At 40.2% G+C, this 21,108-nt stretch overlaps 2 protein-coding genes across 5 annotated transcripts in view; one reads left to right on the top strand and one right to left on the bottom strand.

Moving 5' to 3' along the window:
* Nucleotides 1–720: 720 nt before the first annotated feature.
* On the bottom strand, nt 721–3,171 carry adcyap1b (adenylate cyclase activating polypeptide 1b). Of its 3 annotated transcripts, none has more exons than XM_061694333.1 (5): nt 2,903–3,171; nt 2,630–2,743; nt 1,615–1,767; nt 1,274–1,378; nt 721–924 (listed from the first exon to the last, which is right to left on the bottom strand). In XM_061694333.1, exons 2-5 carry the CDS (start codon nt 2,740–2,742, stop codon nt 738–740), a joined length of 558 nt encoding a protein of 185 aa, XP_061550317.1. In that variant the 5' UTR covers nt 2,743; nt 2,903–3,171; the 3' UTR covers nt 721–737. The 3 variants fall into 3 exon arrangements, with proteins under 3 accessions (XP_061550317.1, XP_061550318.1, XP_061550319.1); XM_061694334.1 differs by having other exon boundaries at nt 721–921; XM_061694335.1 differs by lacking the exon at nt 1,274–1,378.
* Nucleotides 3,172–6,393: 3,222 nt separating this feature from the next.
* Nucleotides 6,394–21,108, top strand: part of yes1 (YES proto-oncogene 1, Src family tyrosine kinase) — a 27,833-nt gene continuing 13,118 nt past the window's right edge. For both annotated transcript variants that reach the window (XM_061694327.1, XM_061694329.1), the window contains exons 1-6: nt 6,394–6,733; nt 14,887–15,177; nt 16,404–16,503; nt 16,803–16,901; nt 19,889–19,992; nt 20,125–20,274. In XM_061694327.1, coding sequence (XP_061550311.1) covers nt 14,895–15,177; nt 16,404–16,503; nt 16,803–16,901; nt 19,889–19,992; nt 20,125–20,274 — 736 coding nt within the window. In that variant the 5' untranslated portion in view covers nt 6,394–6,733; nt 14,887–14,894. The remainder of the gene's footprint in view (nt 6,734–14,886; nt 15,178–16,403; nt 16,504–16,802; nt 16,902–19,888; nt 19,993–20,124; nt 20,275–21,108) is intronic.

Raw genomic sequence — 21,108 nt, 5'->3', positions numbered from 1 at the left:
TGTTTATTTGTCCTCAAATGTCAGAAATAGGAAGAAAAACAATCTTTTTTTTTTTTTTGGGATGTCATTATCAAATCAATTTCTTACCATTGGATTGCAAATATGTGATTTTTTTTTTCCACTTTAAATGGGTCATTTTGACCCGAGGCATGGTCAATTATCCAAAAGTGTCACAAAAAAATAATAATAATAACCATTGTTTGTATGTCATTGTTAGAATCATCACTAACAATTTCATTGCAAATGTGTGATGTTTTTTCCCCCTTGAAAATGGGTCATTTTGACCCAGAGCATGTATAATTATCCCAAACTGTAAGAAAAAATGACGCACTCCACGGCTCACAATTTCATTGCAAATACTGTGGACTTCTTCTACATTAAAATACTTCAATTTGACCGCAACAGGAGGGTTAATCATCAAGTGTTGTTGTTGTTGTTTTTTGAACATGTCGCAAAGAAAATGAGTGGGGGGGGAAACGATATTATTAATAAAATATTCATTTTAATGGCTTAACTTCATACATAAATACATAATGTTGAAAGGAGAACACATATAGGCGAAATCCACTGGTTTGCTCAGCTATGTGGATGATAGGCGGTTGACACTGGCTGTGTGTGCGCGCGTGTGGGTGGGGGGTGTCATATATATATATATATATATATATATATATATACTGTATACACGCACGAGGTGTGAGTGGGGGATTGGAGGGGGGGGGGGGGGGGGGGGGGCTGCACTACAAATAGGCGAGCCGTCGTCCTTTAGTGCGCACTCTCTGTCTGTACCTTCGTCCCAGGACGGCTGCCAGGTACTTTTGCACAGCCATCTGCTTCCTGTAGCGGCTGTAGCTGTCGGTGAAAATGCCGTCCGAGTGCCTCTTGGAGAGTGGCTCAGCTTCGTCCTCCATGCTGTTCTCCTCACTGCTAAAAAAAAAAAAAAAAAAAAAAAAATTTAAAAATGGATAAATATGTATTTCTGTTTAAAAAAAAAATCGATTAAGGATTAAATTTAAGATTTTTGGGGGGCGTTAATAATGCATCCCTTGGCCTTATCAATAATTCATTTACAGGCCGATTTGGTATTCTGACGCGTTTACGGGGGAGGGGGGGGGGGGGGAAACAATTGATGGATTAATCACATGATTATTTCACTCCCCTTCAAGACATGACAGCCAAGACACACAAAAAAATCAACATTGACAACGATGGTATTTTTAAAAAATAAAAATAAATAACAATGACCCAAAACAAGGTGGATGCAGCAAGCCCTTACCCTGCGCGCATTGTCATCAGAGAATGCAGATAATGCCGCGTGGTTAACTGACCCAGGATGTCCCTCAAGGCTCTATCTAATTCCTCCTCAGCATGCCTTTCTGCTCTGAGGTGCCAAAACACACATACATCATCAGTGGACGACAAAAAGAAAACAAAACAAATGAAATTGAATTGAAAAGAGGGGGGGGAAGACGCACGTACACACACAAAACAATGACCAAAATGCGCACTTGGGTGCAGGGGGAACGGCACAAATAACGCGGGAAGGGATGCACAAAATGCACTTTTAAAAAAAAGTGTCATGATAGTAATAATCATCGTGATGATGATATGAAATACCGCTTCTCGGTGGGGTAGTAGAGAGTGAAGCCGCCGCCGCCGCCGCCGCCGCCGTCGTTTAAGGACGCCGCGCTGCGTAAGGCGAGGGGGTCGCCGTCGAAGCCAAGCTCGTCCAAGGAATTGCCGCCCTCGTCGAACGCGTCGTTGTCCAGCCTGCCCAAAAAAAAAATAATAATCACATTTTCTTTGGGATAAAAATAATAAAAAGCCTGTGAAAAAAAATGCTTTTTTCCCCCAAACACTTCCTCTCCCGAATTTAAGCACGTTCCAATGATTAAAATGCGTCCTTCATACCTCGTTTTTCTTCCCCATTTTTTTTTATTCGTTTACATCTCCAAATCCCGCCTTTCCCTCGCAACATGGTGCTCGCTCATTATTTAAAACAACAACAACAACAACAACAAAAACACGACAAAACCGACCAACGAGAGGACAGAAAATACATATTAATCGTCAAATAATAACCACGCAGCCTCCCATAAAAAATGTCACAGAAAATGGACGATATATATATATATATATATATATATATATATGTATATATATATATATATATATATATATATTAAAAGAAAAAAAAAGATTACATCTTAAAGCTTTTCCTATTCGCTTGCTTTCCTTGGTGACGCACCCTCCTCTTCCTCCTCCTCTTCCTCTTCCTCCTCCTCCAGTGGGCTATCCATTGCACTCTCATTTTTAATAAGGTTGGGGGAGACTTCACAGAAGAGGTCCCACTGGACAGATACCTCCACGCCAATTTCCACACAGTCTCCTTCCCCCGTTTTGGGTGCTTTTTTGTTTTGTTTTTTGTTTTGTTTTTGTTTTTGTTTCCTCGCGCGTAATTACGCACGCCAAAACTGCACTTTAATGATGCAGCCTGCATTAAAGACTCCGCACGTGGTGCACACTTTTTAACGCATGCATTCAATACGCGAGCATATGTAGGGAATTATAAAGAATTGCAAAAAAATAAAAAATTAACATAAAAGGAGGTTAAAAAAGGGCGCGGACCTACCTGATTTTGGGGTAACTTAGTCCCAGAGGTCCCAGAGGTGTGCAGAAGACGCTGTAGTGCATTAAGATTCCGTAGATGAGCAAGATTAAAGTGGCTTTGCTCGAATGGGCCATGCTGTAATATCACAAAATATGAATTTATTGTGAGTAGAGGTTTTTTTATGGGGATGCAGGAAAAAAAAAAAGAACAAACTTTTGTCTAATTGACTTTTTTTTTGGGGGGGGGGGGGGGGTTAAAGGAGGCTGCGGAGGAAGAGGGGCGGTTGCACCTTACCTCGAAGCCGGGAAGCGCACGCGGCTGTTGGGATGTGATCCGGGCGCGGCTTGCCTGGTGCGGTGCGCTTGTCTCTTCCCTCCTCTTATGTTCCCCACTCGCACTTCTTCCTTCCTCCCGATAATAATTTGGGGGGAAAAAACTAAAAAAAAAAAAAAAAAACCTCACACTGAAGCTTTCTACTGTGCAATACTGTAGTATTTTTTTTTTTTTTAAAACAACAACAACAACAACAACAACAAAAGCAGTAGCAGCAGCTCCTGTAGATATCGCCTCGAAACTTTTTTGGTCCCGATCGCCTTGGATTTTTATCTTTAAGTATCCCTCACTCCCTCACTCCCTCACTCCCTCCCTCCCTCCCTCCTTCCTCCTTCCTCCTCCTCCTCCTCCTCCCTCCCTCCCTCCCTCCAATAAGTCACGTTAAGGATGCTACGGACGTCATCAAGTCTTCCTCCTGCAGGAATATAACGGTACAGTTCCTTCCTCGTGCCTTGCGTTCGTCACACACATCTCCACCCACCCTGCGAGCTCGAGAAGTTTTCTTGCAAACTTTATTTTATTTGGTTACTTTTACTGTTAGTGTCAAAGCAAGAGTGAGCCGCCTTTCCCCCTATCTTAAGTTCTTCGAGGACCATATTACGTGCGTTTATTATTCTTATTTTAATTATGTATGATATATGAACATTTGTGTGTGCGTGTGTTTTTTATATAACACAATTGCATGGCAGGCCTAGTGAAATCCTCTATGGCCCACAATCCTGCATGTTTTTCTTTAGATTGTATTTATTCCCTTTTATATTTTAATAAGTTTTGTTTTATTTTAATGTAGCTGTTTTAAATTAATTTATTTGGCTTTTCATGAATTGTTTTCACATTTTTAGTTTGACTTTTTTTAACCACACGCACGGACTGTTATATTTTATTCTAATACATGTATTTTTGATACACAATTTAATAGAAAGGAAATCATTGTTTCACGATACCAACTTGCATACTTTAATTATTTTATTAATTTGTTTTATTAATTATTAATTGATATTTTGTAGCGATTTAGTTCTCATGTTTTACCATGCTGAGCTCACTATTTTAAGAAATTGTATTTTATATTAAATTTTTATCGTTATTTTGCCATTCTATACTCGTGACAGTGTTATATTTCAACTGATGTATTTTACGTATTTTTAAAATGATTATATTTTAGTATACAATTTAATCTAAAAGATCACTACACTTAAATACTTATATTGTAATGTATTTATTTATTTATTAAGTGTAGTGTAATTTTAGTTGCATTTTAAAATTATTTTCCGAACAAAACTTGTGCCATTTGATTTTTTTTATTTTACTTTTTCATTATAATTGTTTTTCTTTTTCATTATTATTTTAGCATATTACTCACACTTTCTTTTCTTTGTAATGAATTTTATTTTTTCTTAGTTGTTTGTGATTCATTTTTAAGGTATTTCTTTATTTTGTCATATACTAAACTGACGTTTTTTTTATTATTTTAATGTCATTTATTATTAATTTAAAATGTAATTTTATTCATTGTAGTTGTTGTTTTTTTTTGGGGGGGGGGGTTTGTTTGTTTGTTTTAACCACACTAAACTCACGCGTTGTAATACAATACGACATCACGTCATCATCACCACCAGCAACCAGTAAGTCCAATTAAGTGTTTTATCTCGAGTGGGTAGAAGTGCATCCTGGTTTTGTGTGGGACTAAAAGCCACCCCGCTGCCCCTAAATAATCACCCCCTCCCCCATGGGAGTCATTCCTCTTCAATTTCTTGGAATTTACGCTCACTTTGCCTCACCCAATTCCAATAATATTAATGATGGCCCCGGACGGATGTCGATGAGGCCCGAGGTGAGTGGATGTGAGGGAATAGAGGAGTGGGTGGGGGGGGGGGGATTCAGCCGTTCATCCATTCCTTCATTCACGATGTAATCGGATTGGGGCAGGCCTTTGACGCAGAGTGTTTTTTGTTTTTTGTTTTTTTTAAAGAAACGTTCCATCAAGTTGTGTGAATCATCTGTTGACGCGTCGGAACCAACGCACACACACACACACACACACACATTCTAACTTTCGATAGGTCATTATGCAATACTAATAATTCCCTGATATGTATTACAGGCTTCTTTGTTGTGAGCCCTTCACATTCATTGACTACTGCATACTGAATCCCACCTGCCAGTCGTACAACTGCACTTTGCATAGCAAGTACGTCATCACGTTCACTCTGACGCAATATGACGATGGAGACAGTCACGAATGGCGGGCTAATACCCAACCACCACCACCCAACGAGTGTCCACGAGTTGCAGTGAGAAGTGGCCACGCGCGCTGGTGGGACGAGGACACGGCGCCACCACCAGGACAAGAAGGGAATGGCTGGATCGATGGATGCATTGATAGTGGATAGAAAAAGTCGACACACCCCTGTTCTAATACCAGGTTTTTGCGATATATATAGCTCCACAAAATGGACCAAGATAAACCATTTAAAAACTTTTAGCACCATCATGTGACCTTAGAACCTTGTGGAACTCAATTTATAAAATATATATATATTAAGGGGGAAGTAAAATGTAAGCGGCGATGTGGCAAATCGGATTTAAACTAATGTTACAGCAGACACCTCCAAATAAAGTTCGGATGTTCTGGTAGGCTTTTGCTGACTTCACATTAGGTCACATTGTGGTGGGGAAAAGTTTTGAAATAATTTATCTGTCAAATGTATTGATATCACAAAAACCTGGTATTTGAACAGGGGTGTGTAGACTTTTTATATCCACTGTATATGCATCCATCTTTCCAGCTATCTACATACATTTTTTTGTTCTACTGAGGGCCAATATTACTGTTTTATTTTAAGATGAATAAAACACTAAGGGACTATGATTTAACAGTCGGTGTGGTTTTTTTTCAACATTTTTAATGACGGCTTTGCTTTATATCAAATGCGCTCATATTGTATTTCTTTTTGCACGACACAAACTCCTATTACCTCTAGGGGGCGCCAGATGCTTGGACATTGGACATTCAATAAATGCCCCTTCCAAAAATGTTGCACTGCTAGTGTCCACTTTGATAAAGTTTATAAACTACTTGATACCCATTAAAAAAAACCAAGATGTGTTTTTGAATTTGATGTGTAATTAAAATATTGAACTACTGTAGCGTCCACACAAGGCGGCCATATTTAGCGCAAGGGAGAGTCGTTTACGAGACGTTCAGGTTTATGTGGAGAAGACGGAATTCTGTAAGACATAACTATTATGTGTTTGATTAATTTCGACGTTGATTGTTTTTTTCTAAAGTAACTTACATTACATGTATAATATCGTGTCACGTTGATAAGGGTGTACAGTTAATTTCTGTTTTCGACAGAGTAGGAATCTGAGCAGCCGAAGGTACGTGTTTTATAGCGGGTCCATGAACGCATCGTGATTCCCTCTCTGGCCCTCGCTGGCTAGCCCGGCTATTGTGCTGGGACAACTCATCATAGATCGGTCTTCTTCTTTTATTTTTTTTTTAAAGGACATTTCCACCGGCTCGAATAGTCGGTCTAAAGTGACGGCTTCCCCGTCTTTTTTATTTTATTGTTGTTTCTTTTTGAATGACTACCCGAGGGGGGGGGGTCCTCGCAGACGTCTCGGAGCTGCTGGCGGTGGAGTTTAGTCGCTGTCGGCATGGGACGGACGACTGAGATTTGATTGTCGGTGTGTGACTCCTCCACTTTGGGACGTGAAAATAACAAAAGGGAGGACAAAAAAAGACGCATGTAGCCGGACGACGACGCTGCTGAGGTCGCTTGGTAAAAGGTAAGACAACGAGCCCTCTGGGGGGGGGGGGGGGGGGGATTGTAGGGCGAGCGAGGCCTGGTAGTTTTTTTGTTGTTGTTGTGTTGCCTGAGACTCAAAAAGTTGGGAATTGTTGTAGTTTATCTATATTGTGCGTCGACGCCGGTACTGGTACTGGTTGTTAGGTTGACCCAAGTTCCTCCAAACAAGGCTTGGGCGAGCGAATCCTGTTGAATTTGTGGTGGCTTGGCTATTAAAGAGTAAAATGGCCCACAATAAACTAGCAAAGTGTAGCTCTCATACTTATTCTTTTTTTCAACTAACCTTGATATTCTTTTAGTTTAAATTTAAACAAGCAAAATTGTTTGGGCCTCACCCAAGATTTATTCCACTTTAACACACTCGTATTAAACTTCCATGTACACTAGTTCTGTAGCATTTGTTTTGTGTGTGTCTGTGTGTGCATACATTAAGTAGACAAGTACCACTGTTTGTTTGTTTGTTTGTTTTTTGGTAGGGCAAACATGTGTCCCTACTGTACTGTAATGTCCACTGCTCCTGTGTTTGGACACTCCAACCAGTCCCACAGTAATCCTCGTGCATGTTAATCCCTCTGTGTGTACTGCACAGTCCCACTTGGCTGGACTGCCATGACACACACACACACACACACACACACACACACACACACACACACAACTGGACGATACAGGAAGGTGAGGAGCACTAACAGGTGGCCGGTGTCATGAAATTTAAACAGGAGGTGTGAAAGATCTTCTGGGCAGATCACACATACTTTTCAGTTCCCCGATGCAATTCAGCTAAAAAGCTGGATTCATACATTGCAGGTCCAAGTCCCCAATTCCGATTTAGTGGCTATGCACGCTTTTGCGCTATATGTATTTCAAGTGACGCAAATTGGATATGCCGATGTTTACATCAAGGTAACGCATGAAACAACGGCCAAATTGCACCACTCAAATAATATAAATGTTAAATGTTACACGTTTCGTTGCCCTGGAATTATCAATCAATGAAAATAGGAAATTATGCACGGTTCAAGAGAGCTAAACGTACAAAAAGGTTAGTTTATATAGCTTAAGAAAATGCAGGGGGAAAGGGATGGGTCAACATGATTGCGGTGAATGCCAGGCGAGACTTTTACACTCTTAAGAAAAATTTGCCACAGCAGTCACCATGTGGATGAAAAACCTACTTGACCTTAGTGAAAGGGGTGAACGCAACTTAAACCTGACCTTATGTAATAGGGTGTGTCAAAAGGTGGAGGGGTTCTGGCTTCCATAGTGGGATGGGGAGCGTATTTATTCCACGCTATCTTACGCTCGTCACCTTCAACTCTTGTAAAGCTGTGTCATGTGTTTAATTACCTACACTTACCTTAGAGAGTGTGTGCGCGAGTGAGTGAGTGTGTGCTCTTTTGCATAGTTTGGTACTACAGAGTGATTAGTAAAGTAGCTGTTGACAAAAAAAAAAAAATGTTAACCAACATTTATTGAGCAACATGTGCCCCCCCCCCATCCTATCCCACCCCCACCCCGTGCTGACGCCGACTCTGGAGCCAGGCCAATGCAGCGGAGCGTCAATCGACTCTGAGGGCCCATAAACGTGCTCCAAAGCTGCCCGGCGTCCGTGTTTCATCTGTAGAAGACCTTGACTGAACATGAGAAACGTGAAAGACCCCATCAGAGTGTGATGGGGCGGGGGGGAACCTACTGGCATTCACGGACTCATCCAGGGCTAAGCAGATTCATCTCCCCACGGCCCATCACAGATTGATACCATGATCGAAACCTTTTTTAAATAAGTGTGTGACACTTTACTATTTCAAATTTGTCTCTCAGCATTTCCCTTAAAATAGCGAAATGGCTCACAGATGCTTGCAATTTTTAATAGTCACTCAGCAGAACAAAAACATATGCAAGGCAAAGACTCTCCGTGGCCTCCGCTGACGACTATGACTAAATTTAGCTCCTTCCTGGCATAAACAAAAATTTTAGTCTGTCAGTAGAGTTGTATCACTTGATTTTTCTTTCTTTCTTTCTTTTTAATTTTTTTTTGCTCATCGGGTGTGGTCTCACATTTCAAAACTTGGTTAAGGTGTTAAGAATTGGTATGTGCACCCCTCTTAAGAGTGTTGCTCAATCCCAAGGGAGCAACAAGGGGATGCTTTGCTACATTTATGGCCTGAAGATGCCTCTGCAGGTGGCCTCGGTGGTGTGAATGGGACTCGGAAGGAAGTCCCCTCAGCTAGCCCCCCAACTCCTAACCCCCATCTCCCCCAAACTAACCACCACTGCCACCTTCCTGCGTGATTGGCAGGCGAAGAGAAGACGACTCAGAGCGCGTGCCAGGGCGATTACTGAGTTACGCTTCAGTGATGCTCTTCTAGTCGCCGCGCTCGAGTAGTCCCCCCCGAGGATGTCATCTTAGATTTCAGGCACAAGCGCGGGTTTATCCTTCAATGAAGCATTGGTGTTGACCTTGTTCTATTTTACTGACGACGTAATGGTAATGGTAAATCACGGTTCGGCATGTAGGCTAGCTTGGTTTTCAGTTCACATTGGTAATGTAACAAAGACATACATCTTCTTAATAATTGCGTAAATAGACACAGATTGAATGGCATTTAATTTCTGGAAAACAAATGTACACAGTAAAATGAAGAAAAACAACATTTATATTCTGAGTCTTATGACATCTAAAATCTTTTCCTTCGTGTAACATCAATAGTTTGTTTTCTTTTTCGGAATCCAACAATGCAGACAACATTTTATATACGAGTGGTATGAGTTAAGAGCGTTGTTATGGAACAAATATAACTTATAACTTATCATTCATTTAACATTTTGCTAAACTAGCATTTACGAGAGTTGTGCTGTTCAAAGGTCGACAGACCGCTCCTAGAGTTTCCATGACTGGAGTCTGATCTGATTGGATGTAAGAGCGGAGTGTAACTCACTTGAACGAGCCTTTGCTTTCAGTATGCAGTTGTACACAGTCTGTTCCTGCTGTCTGTTTGATCGTCAATTTGTTTGTGATTCGAATAATTTTTCCTGTGGGAAATGGAATATGTTCGTGGGCCATCATTTGTCTGCATAAAACCTTTGTGTTGTGTGCTGGCACTGTTTGGCATTTGATCTTTGATAACCGTAACATTTGTCTTTTGACGATAAGATTGGTGCCAGTTGTGAAATTTTAGTTCAGTCATAATAGATGGAGTGTTTTTCTGTAGTTTTAGCATAGTTTGAGCATTGTGTTGGCTATTGTTAGATTATGCAAGTGTAACTAATGGCCTGTCTTGGGCCAGTCCCATAAGCAAATCCCTGATGCGTTTCTTTTGGCAATATCCTGATAATACTGAAAAACTTGCTAATTTTGGTCACTATAATCATAATATGAAATTCTCATACTGTATAATTTCTATTCTAATTTTGCGGTATCACTCTGTAAAAAGGCTGCTTGTGAGTAAATGCAAAACATTTGCAAATCCACTTTGTTTATATCATCACCCGGTTCTCGTTTAAATTCTGGATGCTTGTTAACTTTTGGACAGTAGTTCCTTTGTCTTTGTCACTAGCAATTTATAATACCGTCCTTTGCATCCAAAATAAGCTTGTTGACTCACGATGGAGGCAACAGTGTGCATGCTGATGAAATGTTTTTGGCGGCTAAAGCAAAAGCTTCCCTCCTGCCGGAAGATTCCGGTGGGAAGCGGCAGTGTGTGTCTCCTTAATCTGACACAGCATTGCGGGTTATCTGGCACATATCCAATCACGTGGCCTCGGACAGGGGTCCCCCGCCATCCGAACATTTATTTGTACAACACATGTTTGTACAGTGTTCTTACGTGTAGTTGCAGCTCCTACACTGGTACTGTACAAATGTGGGACAGGTTATTCACAACTATTGTGGTTTGGCCTTAAAACGTAGGCATTGATTATTCTCAGACATTACCCTTGCTCCTTTTCAAACGTCATAAGGTTGTGTGGTTGTACTTTGGTCTTAAATTCTAATCAAAGTGGCCTTAAATTCTACTTCCTTAAGTCAACAGATTGCCTGTTTATAGAAGAAAGCCCAAATACCGTATGTCAAACTGATGTGCTGGACCCCACATCCTGCCCGCAGAAGCACCCATTGTTCTTTTTCTTTCTTTCATTTTTAAATTGAAATACTTTGATGGATTGCAGAGTCTGTACCCTCATTAGCATTTGTACGACCCACAGTTAGCATGTGTATGAGTTGGCCAAGCAAGCATGCTGTGTGCGCACCACTTAGGACCACCACCACCCTAGCGTACTTTGTCCAAAACAAAAGATGCACACTATTGTCAAAAGGCTTTTTTCCCCACTCTGTGTTAGGGATAGGTCATCTTGTCTTTGTCTTGATGCTGTCATTCTTCTTGACTGGCTGCAAAAAAAAATTGGATAGATTTGCCAGCCTGCCCTCACTTTATTTGAATAAAAAGTATTTTTGGATGTGATGAACCATTAAATAACATTGCCAAAATTAACTTAAGTTTTAAGTAACTTTCTTGGTCCTACAAGCGTAACAATAAGTTGAACAAAACGTAAAAACACTCAAAGCTGCAAGCAATTTGTCATGGTGAATCCTCAAAATGATCATTAAACTTTGACACAACACTCCACCCACATGAAAAGACGCAGACAAAAAAAGGCTCGGCAATTTAGCGTCACCCGTCTGTCTACTTCTGACCGGGGCTCATTTCATTCTTGAGTAGAAGTTTGTCAAGGTCTGACATCTGAAATTTGATCAAAAGTCCAATTTCCAGTCCAATTTCATGCAACAGTTCATGAGACTTTTCCGTGCATCCTATGATACACACATCCACCAACTGTTGTCTCGAATTTGGGAAATTAACTTCCTAGGGGGCACTAGTGAGTTGATTTTAGGGTATTGTGTTGGGGACCCCTAAAATACATTAATTATCAACAGGATACACGCGATTGCAAACATGTGTGAGGTTTCAGGCATGTCCAGCCCAGAAAATAATGTGACTGATTCGCTGGAAGAGGCAAAACAAACACCGATTCCGAGAAGCTCTTGGCATCACCTGGTGCCGGGACTTGATAAAGCAGTCTCAACTTGAATGATAATAACATCTATCAATAACATCTGATCTGTTGATAACATCTCATTTGTTGATTCAAAATCTAGACGTTTAGTGTGACTTTTGAGGTATTTTTTTCAAGAAATGTTACCAAATGGTTTCGTGCATATGACAAGCAACCGATACTGAGGAAAGTTGCAAAAACTCTACAGATTTCTTCTGAACAGTTTTAAACATTTAAAATCACAACAATCCAGACGTTCCCCTCAGTCCTGTAGGTGTTAAGTCGCAATACAAAGTGCCATAATGCCCCACTTGGTACGAATGAAAACATGCGTACGTTAAACTATTTTAGTTTTGAGGCTATGTTGTTTTTGCGTGATCCTGCTAACTAAACCATTTTGGTTGTGTAAGTGTTGCTATCACAGTGACTAAAAGGAGTTGATTAGTTTGAGTATGCGAAAAAGAACATGCCTTCAACAATACTAGAAGATAGGATGCGTAGGTCTGTTGCGCAGTGGGTTGGGGGTGAATAAAGTTCATTCAAGTGCATCAGTGCTTCTACCTCCGCAACAAACGTCTGAAGCTCGCTGCCAACTTATTTAAGCAGCTGCTCCTTGACATCTGGAATGTGTCGACTCTACGTCGAGAAACTTCTCTGCTGGTCTGTGGCTTTCAATCCCTGAATTCCCCAGATGCCGGCTTTGCATTTGATCTTGGATCTTTTAGTCTAAAATCACGTGCGTAAAGATAGAAGTAGAAAATATGAAAGAAACAATCTGTCTTTGCGTAACTTTTTCACCTCAATGCCAACCAAACTTTGAATTACACTAAAATTGACCTTGAATGTTTTAACATAACGTACAGTTTTTTTGTTTGTATCCAAAAAACAAACAAAAATCATGGTGGGAACATATAATTTGCTTGGAATTATACATGCTGTCCTCGCTTTACAATGGTCCCAACATAAACTCTTTTGAGGTTACCAACCGCACACATTGAATTAGTTTACGCAGCGGTGTTAGAATATGAATAACTTATTGACCACCGGACGTTCATCTCACTGCCTCGGGATCGGCTTTCACCCAATCACGATTGTTCACGGAAGGCAGTCGATACAATGTTCATCTGAAATGAGAAGATGCATGCGTCTTATGAGTTTTGCTTATTGTGCTGCCCTTTGCCATCTCAGCTATATTGGGAAAATATGTGAAATTATTTTTAAAAAAATCAATAAAGTTATTAAAAGTCATAGTTCGAGGAAGCTTTCCGCTTTTTGTCAGTGCGATGTCAGCGGCGTATGGCGCATTTTAGTTTTTTTCCAAAGGGTGATAAAAGACTATTTTACAGCAAAGTATTTTGACAAATCAAACCACCAGCAACTGTTATTATACAGCGTGAGTGCGAGAAAAGTACATCTGGTTTCACAGCCATACGTTTGGCATGCTACCAAAAGCATGCAATGCAGATACGCCTCAATTACACAACATTATAAATTATGCTTTAATTGATTGTTTAGCCACACACTTTTAACAGAACATGCTGGAGAATCTCATTATGTTAAAGCCCAAATCATCACGAAGAGGATTCTGTCAGCACTACACTACACGTGACGTGTTTATCTAATACTCGTGGGAAGAGCGAGTCGGAGTAGCATTACCTCATTTGCGGGGAGTCCTTGAAGTTCAGACAAGATAAATGTAAGGGTCTCGTATATCTATGAGGAGAGGGGCGATACTGTGGTTTTTTTCCCTTCTCCGTGTCTTAAATCTGTGTCAGTGAAACGGCCACAGGCTGGAAGTATCTTGTTTCCAGCTCGGATGGCTGCGCAGCCTTTTGTTTGAGATTATCAAGTCACGGGAGCTTGTTGGTTGGAGCTTTGTTAACATCATGCAGGCTACCGTATAGTAGTTGTCCTGTATTTGTTGAATACTATGCTGTACTTGGAGTATGTTTTGTTCAAAGATGCCCCTGTGTATTGGAAATTATATAGGAATTAGGGCCATTTAAAAAAAAATGCTGGGCCAGGTCTAAATTAATTATGATTAATAAATACATTAATGATGTCTCGCTCTCTTATAGCTATCAGTCAATCTATCTATATTGATTTTCTCTTTATAATCTCCTTATTTGAAAACACACACAAACACAATAATATACTTTATATATTTATTTAAATAATATATTACTACTGTGTATCACTGACCTCCGGGTGAATTGGTGGTCACCTTTTTGGAGATGTCTCTGAGATCTCATCATGGTGAGAGCACAAGCAATATTTTGGTCTCCCGGGTCGCTGGAGCCGCAGTGACTAACTGCAAGCAGCAGCACGACTCAGCAGTCGTGGCAACGTCTCGGCCAGTGAGAGAGACCATTAAGTAGTCGGCCAGTCATCCAGACGCATTCTGAAACAAAATAGCCTCCATCTAGGTGCCAGTCCCACTAGAAATGTAAATTCAGTGGGGCTTATCCATCTGCATGGTTACAATTGTAGCAGTCTTTTCGATCAAAGGGGAAGCGTTTTCAGCCACAAAGTAGTGGCCTTTGATACAAACTTAGTGGATATTCATGATGATGGATGACTGAGAATCTATACAAGACATTCATAATATTGACTATTGCATGGTTTCCATTAAGTGGTACTGTTGGTTTTTCGGTCAGCCCGGCTCAGGTTTTGGTGGTTTTCCTATATAAAGGGCTTCAGGGCCTTTCTACAAAGATAAAGGATTTAACTCGATACGATATTATCACAGTACCTTGCCAACGACATTGGTAGAATCACAATACTGTGATTGCGCGACAATCAATATTGTGGGGAAAAAAACAATTTAAGCTCACAATATGTTATCAAGAGACTTTGCGAGCAATATTGATAGCATTACAATGCAGCAATTGTGCAATATCAATATATAGGAAGAAAAACAATAAGTCACGATACAATATCATGATACTTTGCTAATGATATCGAAAGTGTCACGATACAGTGATAGTGCAACAAATATATAGGACATCTTTTTTTCTTTAGACATTTGAGATGCATTTCAGGCATCCTTGACTGATTCCCATCACTTGTGTCGCACTGCAGGCTTGACGATGGGTTGCGTCCGGAGCAAAGAGGACAAAGGCCCGGCACTGAAGTACCGGCCGGATAACGCCAGCAACACTCCGGTCAACGCCCAGTTGGGCCACTACGGTCCCGAGCCCACGCTGATGGGACAGTCGCCGGCGGTGAAGACGCTCAACAGCAGCTACAACAGCCACGCCTCCGGGCTCACCCCGTTTGGCGGCGCGTCGTCCGCCATGACACCTTTTGGCGGCGCATCCACCTCCTTCACGTCCGTGGCTGTGAGCAGTCCCTTCCCTGGTGTCATCACAGGTTGGAGGCTATTGTATATTTTTGATTTTTTTTATTTGTTATGTTTGTTGAGTTTTATGTTCAGCTGTGGTTGTTTTTCCTGCTGAGTTGAGTTCAAAAATTCAAATTGAGACGCTTCAAATGTGTAGTAACAGTGACTGCAACAGAGAGCAAGTTAAACATTTGCAGCGTATAAAAAGCAGACGTTAGCCAAGGACCATAGCCAAATAACGAAACAAAAATAAATATGACATGGGAAGCAACGTGGCCTCCAAAGAAAATTGTCCTCAGTCTGTGCAATGCTGCTTCTTATAGTCTCTGTCGTTGAACTTGATGTTGATTTGATAGGATCTCCCGGCATCGTGAGTGATAAACACAAACACACACACGCACACTGCTCACTCTTGTCTCAATGAGGATAATGTGACCTGAGGGAATGCCGCTGATCTAATCCTACCCGCTCAATTTCCTCCTGAAGATAAAGATAAACATATCTTAATCAATTACACAGGTCATGTGACTTGAAGTGGGCCACCAAAATGATCCTGTTTAAATTTTTTATTTTTTTTTTATTTTTTTAAAAAATGTTTTATAAAGTTTGTATGCAAGTCTTCTCGCCTACAGATCCCATGTCTCAGTGAATAAAACATGATAACCAAGAGTTTTCTTTTTGTTTTATTTTTTCCATTTGGTGACATTTTGTGTTTTTCTATTCCACTGTACAATTCGGTATGGATATGGACATAAAAGAATTGTGCAATTTTTTTTTTTTTTTTTTTTGCAGAATGTTTGTGTAAATTCTTTGTGAATAACATGACAAATTTCTGTCACGTTGGTTTCTTTCAGATAATCTAGGATTTTAATTTTGTTTCCTTTACTTTTTGTACATTTGTTCCTATAGAATTTTAAAAACATTTAAGTTAATAGAGTATTCCAATTGTACTGTACATTTTGTGCAGACCCGGAGAATGAAACATTTATGTTTATTGTTTTCAACGAATGTTTCTTTGTGAATAAATTATGTTAAACTGTACAATGTGTATTTGGATCAGGATATATATATATTTTTAACATTTATTATTTTTCATTTTGAAAAAAAAATGTTTCACTGAATAACAAACTTTGTGTCACATTGTAAAATTTGGGGCTGATCCAGTCATTGATTGCGCTCTGTTTAATGAAATATAGCAACCCTGGAAGCTGTGTTAATGATTACGATCATCGGTTGTTCTCTCTCTTGCCTTTAGGCGGCGTCACATTCTTCGTGGCGCTGTATGACTACGAAGCGAGAACGTCGGACGATCTGTCGTTCAAAAAAGGCGATCGCTTTCAAATTATAAACAACACGTGAGTGTCGTCACTTATTTAATTTGTTTTACCCATGCGTGCTCCCCTGCTGTGTGGATGTGTGTCTGTGTGTGTATTTAATCCCTTTTGCTTTCGGGTTTGCTATTAAAGTTGAAATCTGTCTGGGTTAATGGGCTCCTCTGACTGGGCCATCTGTTGTCATCACTTTCATGTTCAACTCTGCAGTGTTCAATGCATACTGAGTGTTGGATTGGGAGTTGTTCTTATTCACAGCCCTCAAGTTGTTTGACATGCGTGTTTGCATTGTAAATCCCACCGAAGCCCTCCTCTCCTTCTAGGGAAGGCGACTGGTGGGAGGCTCGTTCCATCAACACGGGACAGAAGGGTTACATCCCCAGCAACTACGTGGCCCCCGCCGACTCCATACAAGCTGAAGAGTGAGAACGCCTTGCTAGCCACCGTGTCGTCTCTCCGGCTTCTCCTCCCTGCCATTTTCAAGGCATTCCTCCACACGCTCAGTCTGAGAAATGCTTTTCCGTGGTCACACTGTGACAGCCCATCATGTACTCGTGCTGAGGCTAAACAGTAGTGCCCTGTGTTGCGATTACAAGTTGGTAGCAATCTCATTGCGGGTCATCATGTGTCACATACAGTATGTGTACAGTATTTGTAAAACCTTGCCCGGTTATTGTATCCTATCTTAGGAAACTGCTAGTTTTTTTTCTGTGCAGAACCATCAAGTGAGTTTCACAATACGATGACATTGAGATACAATGGCAGTTATGCAATAGCACCACGAGAACTATTGCACAGTAACCAGTACAATGGAAAGAAAAATGTTACTCACTATGCATGTTATCACAATACAGTGATTGTGTGATAATCCATATATTAGAAGAAAATAGTGTAACAGATGAGCCGATATCATGGTACGGCGTTTGCACGAAATGCATAGATTGGATGACAACTGAGCAGCTCACCAAATTATGCCATCACATAACACCAATTGCGCCATAATTGGTTGAAGTAACTCAATACTTTGCCAGCAATATTGATAGTATCATAATACAGCGATCGCGCAATAATCCATATACTGGTAAAAAAAAACCTGGCTACCTATGGTACTAGCTATCTTATCACCATACAGAGATTGCGATAATCAACATATCGGAAGAGAAAAATTACTCAATACGTTAAAAAAAAATTTATTTTTAATTTTTTTAATTTTATACAACCCCAATTCCAATGAAGTTGGGACGTTGTGTTAAACATAAATAAAAACAGAATACAATGATTTGCAAATCATGTTGAACCTATATTTAATTGAATACACTACAAGGACAAGATATTTAATGTTCAAACTGATAAACTATTGGTTATATAAGGAGCTTCCCTGAATTGCTCAGTCATTCACAAGCAAAGATGGGGCGAAGTTCACTTCTTTGTGAACAAGTGTGTGAGAAAGTAGTCGAACAGTTTAAGGACAATGTTCCTCAACGTACAATTGCAAGGAATTTAGGGATTTCATCATCTACGGTCCATAATATCATCCAAAGGTTCAGAGAATCTGGAGAAATCACTGCATGTAAGCGGCAAGGCCGAAAACCACCATTGAATGCCCGTGACCTTCGATCCCTCAGGCGGCACTACATCAAAAACCGACATCAATGTGTAAAGGATATCACCACATGGGCTCTGGAACACTTCAGAAAACCAATGTCAGTAAATACAGTTCGGCGCTACATCTGTTAAGTCCAACTTGAAACTCGACGATGCAAAGCAAAAGCCATTTATCAACAACACCCAGAAACGCCGCCGGCTTCTCTGGGCCCGAGCTCATCTGAGATGGGCTGACGCAAAGTGGAAAACTGTTCTGTGGTCCGACGAATCCACATTTCAAATTGTTTTTGGATATTGTGGACGTCGTGTCCACCAGGCCAAAGAAGAAAAGAACCATCCGGACTGTTATGGATGCGAACTTCAAAAGCCAGCATCTGTGATGGTATGGGGCTGTGTTAGTGCCAATGGCATGGGTAATTTACACATCTGTGAAGGCACCATTAATGCTGAAATGTACATACAGGTTTTGGAGAAACATATGCTGCCATCCAAGCAATGCATTTTTCATGGACGCCCCAGCTTATTTCAGCAAGACAATGCCAAACCACATTCTGCACGTGTTACAACAATGTGTCTTCGTAGTAAAAGAGTGCGGGTACTACACTGGCCTGTGTGCAGTCCAGACCTGTCTCCCATTGAAAATATGTGTCGCATTATGAAGCGTAAAATACGACAACGGAGACCCCAGACTGTTGAACGGCTTAAGCTGTACATCAAGCAATAATGGGAAAGAATTCCACCGACAAAGCTTCAACAATTAGTGTCCTCAGTTCCCAAATGTCTATTGAATGTTGTTAAAAGAAAGGCAGCACGGTGGATGACTGGTTAGACTGTCAGCCTCACAGTTCTGAGGACCGGGGTTCAATCCCCGACCCCGCCTGTGTGGATTTTGCATGTTCTCCCCATGCCTGCGTGGGTTTTCTCCGGGCACTCCCACATCCCAAAAACATGCATTAATTGGAGACTCTAAATTGCCCGTAGGTGTGACTGTGAGTGGGAATGGTTGTTTGTTTGTATGTGCCCTGCGATTGGCTGGCAACCAGTTCAGGGTGTACCCCACCTCCTGCCCGATGATGGCTGGGATAGGCTCCAGCACGCCCGCGACCCTAGTGAGGAGAAGTGGCTCAGAAAATGGATGGATGGATGGAAGTTAAAAGAAAAGGTGTTGCAACACAGTTGTAAACATGACCCTGTCCCAAGTTTTTTGGAATGTGTTGCGGCCATAAAATTCTAAGTTAATGATTATTTGCTAAAAACAATAAAGTTTATCAGTTTGAACATTACATATCTTGTCTTTGTAGTGTATTCAATTAAATACAGGTTGAACATGATTTGCAAATCATTGTATTCTGTTTTTATTTATGTTTAACACAATGTCCCAACTCCATTGGAATTGGGGTTGTACATTGTTATATATGGATTTATTGTCCCACCCCTAGTCATATTTTATTCACAACGTATGCGTGGTTTCATAACAGTACTTGACAAACCAAAATTGACCAAATTAGTCCTTATTCAGTTTTGCGAAATGCATGATATTCTTTATAAAATGTATGAAAGGCTACCCAAACGTTTAATTTACCAACTTTCTCATGTGGGTAGAGGTAACAACATCTGTAAGAAGGAGTGTATTGTGGCCCTTTAGAAGTATGATTTGTTTTACTTTTATGTTATATTTATATGTTAAAATATACTAGACATGACTGAACTGATATAAAAACAAGCTTGTGTGTACACAAAATTGTACACCCTTCTAATTACATATTTCAAAAGTTCAGACCTCAGGCAACTGTTTTTTCCACAGATGGTATTTTGGCAAAATGGGCCGCAAAGACGCAGAAAGGCTTTTATTAATTCCAGGCAACCAGCGAGGTACTTTCTTGGCACGAGAGAGTGAGACAACCAAAGGTAAGTTTTTTTGTTTTGTCGTTGTGTGTGTGTGTGTGGGGGGGGAATTGCAGGTTAAGGTTGTGTGTGTGTGAATTATTATACAATATGTGAACTTAAACGTAAGCATTTTGTGAATGTTTTGTTTAAAAGGTGCCTACTCTCTATCTATCCGTGACTGGGATGAAGTCAAGGGAGACAATGTGAAACACTACAAAATCCGAAAGCTGGACAATGGGGGTTATTACATCACAACTCGGGCACAATTTGAGATGCTACAGAAGCTGGTGAAACACTACACAGGTATGCAACATCTGATGACAGCGAGCATTTAGGAAGAGTTTTGTTTACTACTGAATGTTACACTTACTGTACAGCAGTCTCTTACTTTAATCAGGCGTTAATGCTGTGCTTGTATAGCAAGGGAATCATTCAGCTGCAGATATGCTGCTGGCGTATACATATATTAAATCTTGCTTTTCAAAGGATTTATTTTTTTCCCCTCCTGTGATGCTTGAAAGCCCCACTAATTTCCAAAACAGAAGACCTTGAGTGAATGAAATTGACTACAAAGTAGTTTTAACATTGGCCTCAAATGTTAATTGTTTTTTTTTTTTTTAGGGATGTCACGTTCTAATCTTTATAGAAACAATTATCCTGTAGATATTTCGACAAAAGTAATCGCCACCCAAAATAATGTATTTTATATATATATATATATTTTTTTTTTTTTTTTTTTTTTTTTTTTTACTGACATGTATTTTGTTCTCATGAAGGCTGGGCTTCTATCCTTAAACTGCATATGTTGGTACTGAGTGTATGGTACAAACGTTACAGGATTTGAGACCTTTGCTAAACGGTTAGCATTAGCGCACTAGCAATTACCATTTTAGATTTATAAAAAAAACAAACGCTAACTACCATTCAGTTCACTCATATGTCATGCTATATGTACATTAAACATCTAATAGTGTCCTAAAAATCAATTACAATTACTATATATATATATATATTCTGAATCAATTTAGCTTTGCAATTTTGCAACACATTCAAAATACCTCCTATTTTAATTTTTGCACTTACATTTATATCGCGATATATACCGTGACCGTGAAGGGATTCATTTTATACCGTGAT

Source organism: Phycodurus eques, chromosome 13, assembly GCF_024500275.1.
Source record: "Phycodurus eques isolate BA_2022a chromosome 13, UOR_Pequ_1.1, whole genome shotgun sequence".
Lineage (NCBI taxonomy): Eukaryota > Metazoa > Chordata > Actinopteri > Syngnathiformes > Syngnathidae > Phycodurus > Phycodurus eques.
The sequence above is the reverse complement of the archived record's forward strand: the minus strand, read 5'-3'. Positions and strand labels throughout refer to the sequence as shown.

Coding starts and splice junctions, on each gene's coding strand:
- adcyap1b (XM_061694333.1), bottom strand. CDS start 2,742: ATGGCCCATTCGAGCAAAGCCACTTTAATCTTGCTCATCTACGGAATC. Junction 1,379..1,614: donor TACTACCCCACCGAGAAGCG/GTATTTCATATC, acceptor TTGGCACCTCAG/AGCAGAAAGGCATGCTGAGG. Junction 925..1,273: donor CTGATGACAATGCGCGCAGG/GTAAGGGCTTGC, acceptor TTTTTTTTTTAG/CAGTGAGGAGAACAGCATGG.